We start from the raw sequence: 11,738 nt of genomic DNA on the forward strand, positions 1-11,738 counted from the left end.
AGAATGCAGAAAGCTGTGACCCAAAGGGTATCTACTCCACCTCCTTTGGCATCCAGCTGACAATTGGGCTGACAGCAGAGCTAATGCTCCAGCATGCTGTGTCCAGTGAGCTGGATCTCCTGCTGCAGACTGTAAATTACACATAGCCAGTTTTAACACCTCTTTATATAGGTAGGCATAAAAGCTTGTGGTTCTGGTGGCTCTGTAAGTGCTCAGTGTGTCTATCCATTCAAAGAGGTGTCAAGGATCAGGAAATAATCACCCTGGTGAGAGGAATTTTAGAAACTGAGAGGATAGGTTGCAGGGCACTTGCATGTTAAAGCTGTTCACTTGGCAATATGGAGGATGAACTGGCCCTTGGATGTTAAGATCCCGTTAGAGTTTCAGGATACGCCATAAAAAGACATCTCTGTTCCTTTGCCTTACAGTCCATTTACTGAATAGCTCCCCTGAACCATCAATTACAACACACAATCAGCTCTCCTAAGCAAGAGTGTCACAGCACAGCCCTGGCAAATTGCCTTTCCTCCCACTTCTCCCTCATTAAAGTCCTCCTCTCTTGCTAGATCTTTAATTAGCTTGTCATCAGCAGTTTGGCTGGGATTGAATGCTCTGCATTCTCTGAAATGAAACTATATAAGACAGATGGAACACCAAAAGCAGCAAGAGAGTAGGGTAAGAAGACACTTAAAGCAATCAGTATGTGCTAGTAATTTCAGGGGCTTAAGATTCTTGCTGGCTCGGACAAACTGGGGATGTTAAAAATGTACATAATCTGAGACTCAGTAACTTCATTTTAGCAAATCTACTGAAGGTCCAGCAGAAGGGAAAGGAGAACCCAGCAAAACCAGCAGCCCTGAGTAATAAAACTATTTACTGTGCCAAAAGAGAAAAGCTCAGTCGTGGTCAGCCTACCCATTCAGCTTGGGGCAGCTGCATGAGAAAGCTTCATTCACAACTTGCCTGATTTCCTTGCTTTTGCTAATTTAGAAGGGAAAACTTGGCCTCAGATCACCCCTTCACTGAATCCTGCAGCTGGACTGTATTCCTGCCTGCCACCCACTGAGCTCAGCAGATGCTCCAAGGCGCCGCTGCAAAACATTGAGTCAATACAGGGCAGCCCATCAATTATACACCTGTTGTCAATCAGAAGCCAAGGCTTATGTCAGCCTGCTGCAGATATTCTCCCCTTCCACCTCAGTGACCTTTTCAATCACACTTTAGGAGGGAGACTGCTCCCATTAAGTGCTACTTGATCCTCTGCTAATGCAGCAGTTATGAAAGGACCACAGCGACTGTCAATAGGATAAACACCTTTGCAGTGGGAGGAGGCTATGCAGAGAAAGGACGTTTACCTTCTCCCCCATCTGCTTCCTCAGGGCTTTCCTTTCCATCTGCCCAACACCAAGGCTACAGCATTGCATTTAGACAGGAAAAGCTGAGGCTGGCTGGAGCACTAACCTCTGTCTGCATCTGTTGTCTCTGAGCCCAGCTGCTGGCTTCTAGGATTGCACACAAAAAAAGAAAACTAATGAGAGAGCATCAGACTAAGTGTTCCAATTCAAGGCAGCAACTCGGGATAAATACCAGGTGTAAATACTAAGTGTACACTGTCCCTTTCAAGGCTAGGTCATATGATGTCATTTAACATTGGTAATGATAGTTCCTACAGCAACCATATACTGTCTGTGTACATTTGAAAGCCCAACTGAACTTCCAGTTTTATCACACTCAGTGACAACAGAAGTACTGTAAGCAATGATGGAAACACCCTCTACAGGTTCTAAATCACTTGGGAGACGTGGCTGAGTTGGCTTTCTCTCAGCTTGTCCTGCATGTGCAGGAAAGGGAAATGATACTGCTTTGGGAGATCAGACTGCTAACAAAACACGAAGGAAGAGATGTTATCTTAGCCCTCAGGAGAAACTTCCTGGTGTTGACTGCTATCTAGGTGGTGATAACTGGGTATAATTTATTCAGGCAGAAATCTCTCCTTCCATTCTAACAATGTTTTCTTTGCTCTGTACTGAATGACAAGCCCAATGTCCTGGAAATGACAATCCCCAACACATGTGCAGAGTTCCTCATACTGTGCAATGACAACAAGGCTTCAGCTCCAATAAATACCCTGCCTTATTGGTGAGAGTCCATCATACTTCACGTCTCACTTTTCCTGGCTGCCATCATTTGAAATCTATAAATAGGGCCAACAGGGAAAGAAACAGGGGATCTGTACTGGCACGCAGCAGAAACCTGCTGGGCTGAGGCAGACTTTTGGAGGGAGCTAGCTGTAGGAAAACACCACTAGGAAGTCAAGGGCCTGGGCCTGCAAGGCTGGGGCAGTCTGGAGATCACTTATCAGTCCAGAGCCCTCTCCATAGCAGGCTGACATTTCTCCATCTCACCTACCTCATCTGAACTCCAGCACTTCCAGCAAGTTCTCACATCATACACTTAGCCCCCCAGACCCTTCACCAACTTCACATCTCTCCTTCAGATCCCTTCTAATAGCTTTACATCCTTAAGCTGTGACACCCAAGTGTCCATGGTTTGTTAAGTCCCAGCAGTGCAGCTCACTTGTGTGCCCACAAGTGTTCAGTCACTGCTTCAAGATGTGATGTAGCATTGCCACTACACCAAGCCTTTTTGCAGAAGAAAGGCTCCATGGCTCCTTAACAGCTATGGAATAACCTGCTCTGCAATCTGTCAGCAACACTATACCCTCCTGTCCTGCTGAGACTGGCACAAGGAATTGTCCTGTTCAGTGGGACCTGGAAAGGTGAAACATACTATAAGAAATAATATCTATGGCAGCAAACAAGGCAAACCCAAAAGGTATAGAGGAAACAGCACCCCTGAGAGATGAGGAATGCTGGGAGAAGAGCAGCATAGAGCCCTCTTGACACAGATCCAGAACCATTTAAAAAATAATTTCTTGGGCCCTTTTTTAAAAGTCTATTTTTAAGACAACCTACACACACAAGGAGAGCAATGCCTGCCACGGTGGTGTCTTATTACCTCCAAAATTAGCAACAACAATATTAAACTAGACAGGATGGACTATTTTCTAACAAAAGCATCACTGGAAGCAAGTCTAACCTGAAAAAGTCACGTCCAAGGAAATCCCACACCACAGGCAATCCCTCATGGATAGGAGGCCCCCAGAAAAGTAGCGGGAGGTCCAGCAGTTTGGGTTAACTTCAGCACAGCTGGGCTGACTGGCAGTGACATAATGTGACTGTAGTATGGCCCTACCATTGATAATAAATGAGATAGCCCAGTTCAGTTGATGACAAAAACCGTAGAGACAGCCATTTGTTAGGTATATTGTCCAGCCCCAAGAGAGTCAACATCTCCTCCCAGTTAAGTATCATCTGCAAACTTATTTAACATTAACTCAACTTCTACATGCACAACATCTACAACAATACTGAACTGGCCCCAGAATGGAGCCCTGCAGAGTCCTACTAGTGTCTATCTGCTAGCTTCACATAACCCCATTTACCTACAACCCTTTGAGCCCAACTTATCAATCAACTGTTCAGAATGTATTAGTCTAGCTGCATGGTGGACATTTAGCCTGAAAGGATATAACGAGAAACAACCTCAACAGCTTTGCTGAAACAAGAAATATTACCAGTACTGGCTTCCATTGGACAAGGAGGTAGGTAACCTTGTTGTAAAAGGGAATTGAGTTAGTTAAACTCAGGATAAAGACAGAATACACAGAAAAGAGTGCCAGCTGCAATACTTCACTTCTATCCCCTGCCAGGAGGGAACTTGCAGGGAAGCCTGCACAATGTATAGAGCACCCAGACAGCAGAGGATCACAGGATGCTACAGTTGCTCCGTCCTGTGTGATCTATCACACAGCCTGATTTTGCTCATTTCCCTCTTTCCCCACGTCACACACAACAGTGGGAGGACAGCAAGAAGGTTGTCACTGGATGCTCACAAGTACCTTTACACACAAATGCTTTCCCACCCAGAGGCAGCCTATGAAATGGTTAAAAACAACCAAGGAGGAGAAGCATGAGTCCAAACTCAGGACACAAGCCATACCAGGGTTGTTCCCCCCTTGCTGTGCCAAAGAAACTCTGCTGCTGATACTACAGGGTTCCTCACTATCACACCTCAAGGTGCAAGCACTTGCTCTGCAGCTGTAAGCCACGAGACCAATACTAAATTCCAAGCTCCACATTTATCCTTTCACAGCTGTTTCAGGAATGGCTGCTCCCTGCCCTGTGCCCACCCCATGGGAGGCCATGCCTAACTGAGGGACCTTCACAATGCCAGCCTGTCTGTGCATGACTGAAGGACATGTACTGACACCGTATCTCCTGGGCTATCAGAGTCCTGCATGCTGGGAAAGCCACATCTTCTGACAACCCCTACGCACAGACCAGCTGCTCCTGCCTGTGACTGACAATATTTGTTCATTAGCAGATGCTCAGAAGTCCAAGAGGTTTCCACATATGGTTTTAAGGTCATCAGGACTTTCACACTGAGATCTCAGAGCACATTCACAAGAAGTTCTTATGACCCTCACAAGGATTTCTTCAGTCATCCTCACAGAAACCCTGGAGCACAAGTGTGTATTATTTGATTGAAAAGACTGAGGCACGTCACCAAAATCCACTTCATTTTCTCTTTTTGCTGTTCACTCCCTTGCAACTCAAAGGAATTGCTACTCCTCAGTCTAACAAACCATCCAGAGATAGCAAGAGAGCTCAAGGAAGCTGGCTCAGTGCCCAAACACTTGCATCTTCTTTTGTTAGTGTATAATTATGACAGCATTTCAAGAGTGAATTTCATTTTGTCCTTAACACAAAGATCCAATCATTTAACTGAAGATGAAACGTCTTCCCTCTGCATTACAGGATGCTTTTTGTTACAGTAGGACACATATCCAGGATGTGTTACAAGCCAATTTGTTTATAGTCTAAATTAAATTGCCTTTTAGATATCAAGCACCTGATGTCATCTCATCTTTACCTCAGAAGAAGGTTTACACCCCTCTCACCTGCCCGCTGCCCACACAGCAAGAGGCAGAAATAGGGAATTAACAGCCCCACGAGATCATCAATCATCCTACATTCTTCTCCTAGTTACAGTGAAGTCATTCACCAGATCACTGTACAAGTTAGATCACTGAAACAAGCCTCTACAGGCTGGTTTCAGCCCAAATTACTGAGAATTCCAAGCAAGATCTTCAAGGGTTCAGGGCACACCATTGTCCTGCAACCAGCTTACTGAGAACTTCGGGATACATGACTACATCTGTGATGTGTGGAGTCAGACTATAACCAGAATTAGATTATAAAGCAGGTACGTGTTCATTCAGCACTGAGCACATGGGGGATCACTCCTCCTATCAGATGCATCAATGGACAGAAGCATTAGAAAGTTATAGAGCAAGCATATACATATTCATCAAATTCCCAAGAAATCATTAACATATTGTTTTGCCAGGAACTCATTTACATGCTGTCGCTCCTATTGATGCATGTGCAGTCTGTAGTGGGGGTCTTGCTCTGGTGGTCATTGGGATGAAGTCAGAAGTCTTCCTCAGGTTGAACTGTCTTCTTTGACCCAGCTTCTTCACTTAGTCCAGTCAAAACCAGTTTCTTTGGCTACCTTTCCCTTATATATACCCAGCTGTATTGTAACTATAGCAATGTCGACATGTTCCACTGGTCCTTTTCTTCTGACATTCCCCATAGGCTAAGATACTTAATTTTCATGAAAGTCTCTATTTACCTGATTCCTACTTTCATCTGGTAGGCCTGTATAATCCTTACTCATTAAGGGCAGGACAGGGCTGGAACTCAGAAGATAACTGAGCCCACTGCCTGAGCTACATGGGACAGACACTAAGGCTTCAAGGAAAAAGACAGCAAGGAAAGGAGCAGAAAATGATCTCCTGGATGTGCTGTGTGGTCCCTCCCATCACTACAAAGAAAGCACCCTCCCCTACACCACAGAACACAAGTCAACGCGCACACAGGAAAACAACCTTCAGAAAGAGGGACTGGAAACTTCCAAGTTCATCATGTATTTGGCAGACTTGACTCTGAGGCACTCACCTGAAAGACTGAACCTCGCATCCAGTGTCACAGTTGCTTGGGTCATTTCTTTACTCACTCCAGGGGGATTGCTCAACATCTTGTCACTAAGTGAAGCTGTGCCCTGTAAGCACACATCCAGCTTATTCCAGTCCCACAAGAAGCACTGGTATATATAGTTATACTGCAGGAAAAAAAACCAACAAAGAAGGATAGATTACTGTGACAATAGAAATGTCAGAGCAGATAAAAATACCTCCTTACCAGTTGTGCTGGGCAAGTTGGCAGCATAAAAGCCCTGTGGTCATTGTAAAAACTCAGCAATTTCACAACATTGGTAGCATCCCACAGCCAGGGCTGAGGTTGTGCTCAGAAGTAAGAGCAGCAAGTGGCAGCACAGCAGTGCTTCCGCTTGGCAGCACTGGAGTAGGAGGAAGGAATTAGAAGTCCCTTGTGCACCTGATAGCCAGGATTATTCATCTGGAACATTTCCTTGGGTCAGTCCAGCTGGAGCAGGCCATGATGCTGTAATAGACTCCAGCTGAGTGTGTGGGGAACACAGCGTTCTAGGGCAGCACCTTACGCATGGCAGAACTGAGGGAGAAAACACTCTTACATCAGGAATTCCCACACCTGGTTGCATTGCAGAACTGACAGCCTCCACAACTGTACAAACCTTAAAACAGCCTCAGCTTGCTCACAGAAGCAAACCTCCTCTCAGCTGCGTATCACATCACACCAGAGGGGCATCCCCTGATTTACACACGCTTCCAGTTGAACACATCTCACCACAGCCTCCTGATTTCCATTTTCAAACAGCAAACCCCATAGACCCACACAGCTCAGAGGGCCCCACAGACCCACACAGCTCAGAGGGCCCCATCCCCACCCCAGCAGCAGGCCGCAAAGCCAGGCCCACAGAACGCTCCCTCTTAATACAAGGCCGCAGCTGTGGGAAGCACAACATTGCCCTCAGCACAGCAAAGGCCTGAGGCTTCTAACACAGGATCCGAGCTAGAGGATGCTAAATGCGACTTTATAACGGTAAAACAGCCCAACCCAAGCCGTTACTGCCCTACTGTGGCAGTGCTTTACCCTCAACACAGAAAGCGGGCACAGAGACCCACAGCTAAACACCGTATCCACACAGACAACCACAGCTCCATTCCTCACACTGAGGTGCAGCAGAAAGGCGCGGCCCTTCTTATCAGAGCGCGGCAGGCCTCCCTGCTTTCCGATTGGCCGAATGCTCTGCCTGTCACGCTGCAACCAATAGGCGAGCAGAGTCGAGGTGGGGCTTGTAGGGGCGCCGGCGTCGAGCGGCAGGTAGGGCCCGGAGCGGCGGCGCGGGGCGGCCTGGGCGGTGGGGGGGGAAGCGGCGCTGCCCGGCTCCTTCAGCGGGTCGATGTGGCTCACGGAGCGCCGGGCCGCAGCCTGGATGTACGGAGAGGGGACATCCCCGGGGCTGTGCTGTAAGGAGCCGGGCGTTGGGGGTGGGGGGAGGATCGGACGTGATGTTCGTAATCCGTATAAACCTAACGGGATGTCGTTCCCGTCAGCTTTGGAGCTGCGGTGCTGAGTGCGGTGCTGGGAGTGATGCGTGGCTTCAGGGCTCAGCAAGCAATGTTCAGTTGGGGTGAATGTCTCCATTCTCTTTGGATGGGGACATTTTGGGGTCTGTGAGTTGTGTTTCCAACAGTTTCAGGTTGGCACCTCAATGCAGGGAGAAACTTCCACTTCTTGGGGGAAAGAATGGTTATTTAATTTAATTATAAGGTTCCTGGATGGGAATTTCTGTTTCCTCAGGCTTCCACAATGTTTGTCCGGTGCACCTGGAAGTGTGCGAGCTCCATGCTGCTGGTTGCAATGCTGAGCTGCATCCTTTCTCCTCCAGCACAGGCTGGCAAGGTGAGTGAGCAGCTTGAGACACACTGAGTGTGGTACAACAGGCACAAAAACGGCAGAGAAGCAACTGTTTTTCAATAGAAATATGCGAAGGGAAAGAGAGCTGCGGCAGGTCGGTGCACACGTGTATCTGTTATATGGAAGGCTGTGAATGTATGTGATGGAGGCCTCTGCCTTGACTTTGGTTGTGGTTTCAAGTCTGTGCTTTGCAATACGTCTGAGGAGTACCTGATCTCTGGAGAGGAGAAATAAGAGAAATAAGAGATGTGGCATGAAGTCATCTCTCTCTTAGGGAATGTTCTGCTGCCACAGCCCTATGTGTGAGGGCAGCAGAGCTGTACCCGTGTGTTTTAACTCACTAATGCTGTCTCCATGTGCTTCTGCAGAGCTCAGAGGACATCCGCTGCAAATGCATTTGTCCCCCATACCGGAACATCAGCGGGCACATCTACAACAAGAACGTATCACAGAAGGACTGGTGAGTTGCCTGTTGAAGCCTGAGGGGTTGATCTGTGGAAGTCAGCGCTCTGGGAGTGATTTGCTGCCTGTGAATGTGCAGAGCAAGCTGTTTCTCTAGGGGTTGCTCAGCCCAGGTGAGGGGTGTTATGCCCTTCAGTCCCTTCACCTGGAATTTATCCCTGCAGAAAGTGCTTCAGTCTATCCCAGGAACTTCAGGCTTGCTGTGGTGGCAACTCCAGTCGGCATTATCAGCCCAATAGGAAAGCTGGGTTAAAGTCACCACAGCATCCTTCCACAGAGCACTGGTTTCTCTTTGTCCTGTCACTGATTTTGGTTTCTTTGCATTGCAGCAACTGCCTGCATGTTGTGGAGCCCATGCCGGTGCCTGGGAATGATGTGGAGGCGTACTGTCTGCTGTGTGAGTGCAAGTATGAGGAGCGCAGCACCACCACCATCAAGGTAACTATGTGTCAGCTCCATGTGGTCCTGTGCCATCCCAGGGTGGGTTCCTGGAGCACAGCCCTGAAAGGGAAGACGAAGCTAACATAGCCAGCACACAGTGGTGGTACCAGGGCACTGTGCTGGAGTCTGGAGCACTCCTGGCACTGAGGAGGAGGCACCAATGGAGCCCTGTCTCCTTGCTGAGATCCTGCCACAGTATCTCATGCTGGGGACTCAGCCTGTTGGTCTCCTGTCACATGCAAGCACAAGTCTTCAACTGATGCTGCAGAGACCAGCCTTCCTTAAGAAATGTAAGAGACATCCTAGTGAGCAAGTTGGAATGAGGGAGGAGATCAGACATCTGAGATATCTGTGAATGGAGCTTCCTAATCTCTGTGGTACTTCTTATCTCTACTGACAATCCCTTTCTGTTGTGCTGTGCTTAACTACAGGTCATTATCATCGTTTATTTGTCTGTGGTGGGGGCACTGCTGCTCTACATGGCTTTCCTTGTGCTGGTGGACCCTCTGATCCGAAAACCAGATGCTTACACACAGCCCCTGCACAATGAGGAGGAGAACGAGGTGAGGCTTTGCAGATGAGTGGCTGCCATTGTGGTGGGTACAGGGCATTGAGGACAGGAGAGAATGGCTGACAGGGGAGCAGTGTGACCTCATGCTCGCTCCCTCTGTGTTTGGGTTGAGCGTGCCTTGCTTTGACCTTGTCCACTGTTTCTTTCCATTACAGGACTCTCGCTCCTTGGCTGCAGCCCCAACCCCATCGGGGGCCAGAGCCAACACTGTACTGGAGAGGGTGGAGGGAGCCCAGCAGCGCTGGAAGCGCCAGGTGCAGGAGCAGAGGAAGACAGTTTTTGACCGCCACAAGATGCTGAGCTAGAGGAGCAGCGATGCAGCACCAAGACACTGGGTAGCTCAGCAGGTAGAGACAGACAGCAAGTCATCCTTCCTTACAGCCATGGTGTTGGCCTGAAAGTTCTAACCCTCTTTGATTTACCCTCTTGTAGAGAGGGGCAGGCCAAAATGCTTGTCCCTGGTTTTTGTCCCCTTGCCCTGTTGTACATCTCAGCCCATAGGCTGAGACCTGCACTGACTTTTGGCCCCTGGCCACATGTAAACAGCCATACACAGCTCTGCAACCTCACTGCGTGGGTCACTGGGGGCTGCAGCTCCAGGGTGCTGTGCCACTGGCATGATGCCACAGGCACTGCTTGCTGGGGCTGACGTCTCCATCAGCCCCGTGTTAGAAAGTCTTGACGTGGAGTTCAGCAGTATAAAAATAATGGGATCATTTTTTGTGGGATAAATTATATGGTGCTGCTCCAGGATGAAGAAGCCACCTCAATCTCCAGTTTGCATTGATGTTAATTGGGAATTCCAAAGCATGACACACGTGCACTGCATGTGGGATTCCTGCTGCTGGTCAGCTGCTGCTTGCACTTATTCTGGTGTAACCTGTGTGGGCTTCCATGTTATTCAGTGGAGTTTCTCCAGATTTACACCAGCATAACAGAGACTGCAGTTTGTTTCTGTGCAGGAGAGCACAGAATTAGATTAACAAGTAAAAGAACAGGTACGTTGATTTACATTTCTATCTCTGTTTACCTCCTTCAGCAGCAGATAAAAATACACTGGGGAGAAAGCTTTTGGTTTGTAACCCTGTTTGTAACCCTTGACATTCACACAGTGACTAAAAGGCATTGTGTCCAAGAGAAGTGGGGCAGTGGCTTTGCTGGAGCACACCTTATCTCTAAGTTAGAGATACGGGTTTGAAGGCTGAGCTATTCAGTGGATAAAGATCTTTCTTTTGTTGGAGCTGGAACTGGATGATCTTTAAGGTCTCTTCTAACCAAGTTATTCTGTGGTCTGGGACTCACAGCTATAAGAAGGTCACCTTTGTGCTCCTTAAAACTCCTGAGACCTCTGACCATGCTTTGGCTGGTGGAGGAAAACAAGGTGATTCTGCAACGTGCATCCCATTGAGAACACTTACAACATCAGGAAGGTGCTGGAGTTTATCACTGTAGCATCTCTGTATTAAATGCAGACAAAGAACTTCTGCGTGCCTGACTTTTTGCAGGGTGAAGCCATGTCCCTGCAGCACTGAGTGGCAGGTGGTTGCTGCAAGGCCTGGAGCAGGCCGTGCCTGCTGCCTGCGGACACCCCGTTATCCTTCAGCACGTCGCTGTCCTAAAATCTACCCAGAAATCTCCCTGCAGGGTCTGAACACAAGAGCTGCTCCTGGTGCCCTGCAAGGACTGAGCTGGTGCTGTGGGTCCATCTGGTGGCTGCTGCCCCTCCCAGCAGCACAGAAATCAGCGATACCAGCAGCTCCTGCCCGCAGTGCCTGGACTCCTGGCTTCCTATATAGGGTGCTGCTCAGAGTACTTGCAGAAACAGCTTGAAAACAGGATAAGGGGATAACATCTGCGTGTGAGAAAATCAGGAGGTGAGGGTTAGACAGCTGAGGATGGGGTGGTGTCGAGAAGTTGCAAAAAGTGCTGTTGGCCTGGCTAATTGATTCAATGTGGTTCGTTAATTAGCTGACTCAGGGCACAAGGAAGCACCAAGAAGGGCACCAGGGGACAAAGGAAGCATGACCCCCACTTGGAGCAGGGAAACTGGCACTCCATCAGGACACAAAGGGTATGCAGAGCTGCCTGTCCAGCACTTAGCCCATACTGATGGGCTGTAGGGCTCCAGACTGGGGCTGGGCATTGCTTTCTGCAGCATCCCCCAGTCTGGCACAGCACAGTGGGCCCTACAGCCAACCCCTTCCACCTCCATGCAGGAAGCAGACCCCGCAGCTGCCCTACTACCCCTCTACGGTCAGCAGGCAAGACCAGTTTGA

The 11,738-nt window shown here is 48.6% G+C and overlaps 1 protein-coding gene across 3 annotated transcripts; it reads left to right on the forward strand.

The window, feature by feature from the left end:
* Window positions 1-7,356: 7,356 nt before the first annotated feature.
* Window positions 7,357-11,606, forward strand: TMEM9 (transmembrane protein 9). Of its 3 annotated transcripts, none has more exons than XM_072355984.1 (6): window positions 7,357-7,391; window positions 7,872-7,973; window positions 8,357-8,448; window positions 8,780-8,888; window positions 9,323-9,454; window positions 9,618-11,606. In XM_072355984.1, the coding sequence occupies exons 2-6, from the start codon at window positions 7,881-7,883 to the stop codon at window positions 9,765-9,767; spliced, it is 576 nt and encodes a 191-aa protein (XP_072212085.1). In that variant the 5' UTR covers window positions 7,357-7,391; window positions 7,872-7,880; the 3' UTR covers window positions 9,768-11,606. The 3 variants fall into 3 exon arrangements, with proteins under 3 accessions (XP_072212085.1, XP_072212083.1, XP_072212086.1); XM_072355982.1 differs by lacking the exon at window positions 7,357-7,391 and adding an exon at window positions 7,415-7,537 and having other exon boundaries at window positions 9,618-10,957; XM_072355985.1 differs by lacking the exon at window positions 7,357-7,391 and adding an exon at window positions 7,429-7,505 and having other exon boundaries at window positions 9,618-10,957.
* Window positions 11,607-11,738: the final 132 nt, after the last annotated feature.

Source organism: Excalfactoria chinensis, chromosome 23, assembly GCF_039878825.1.
Source record: "Excalfactoria chinensis isolate bCotChi1 chromosome 23, bCotChi1.hap2, whole genome shotgun sequence".
Classification (NCBI taxonomy): Eukaryota; Metazoa; Chordata; class Aves; order Galliformes; family Phasianidae; genus Excalfactoria; species Excalfactoria chinensis.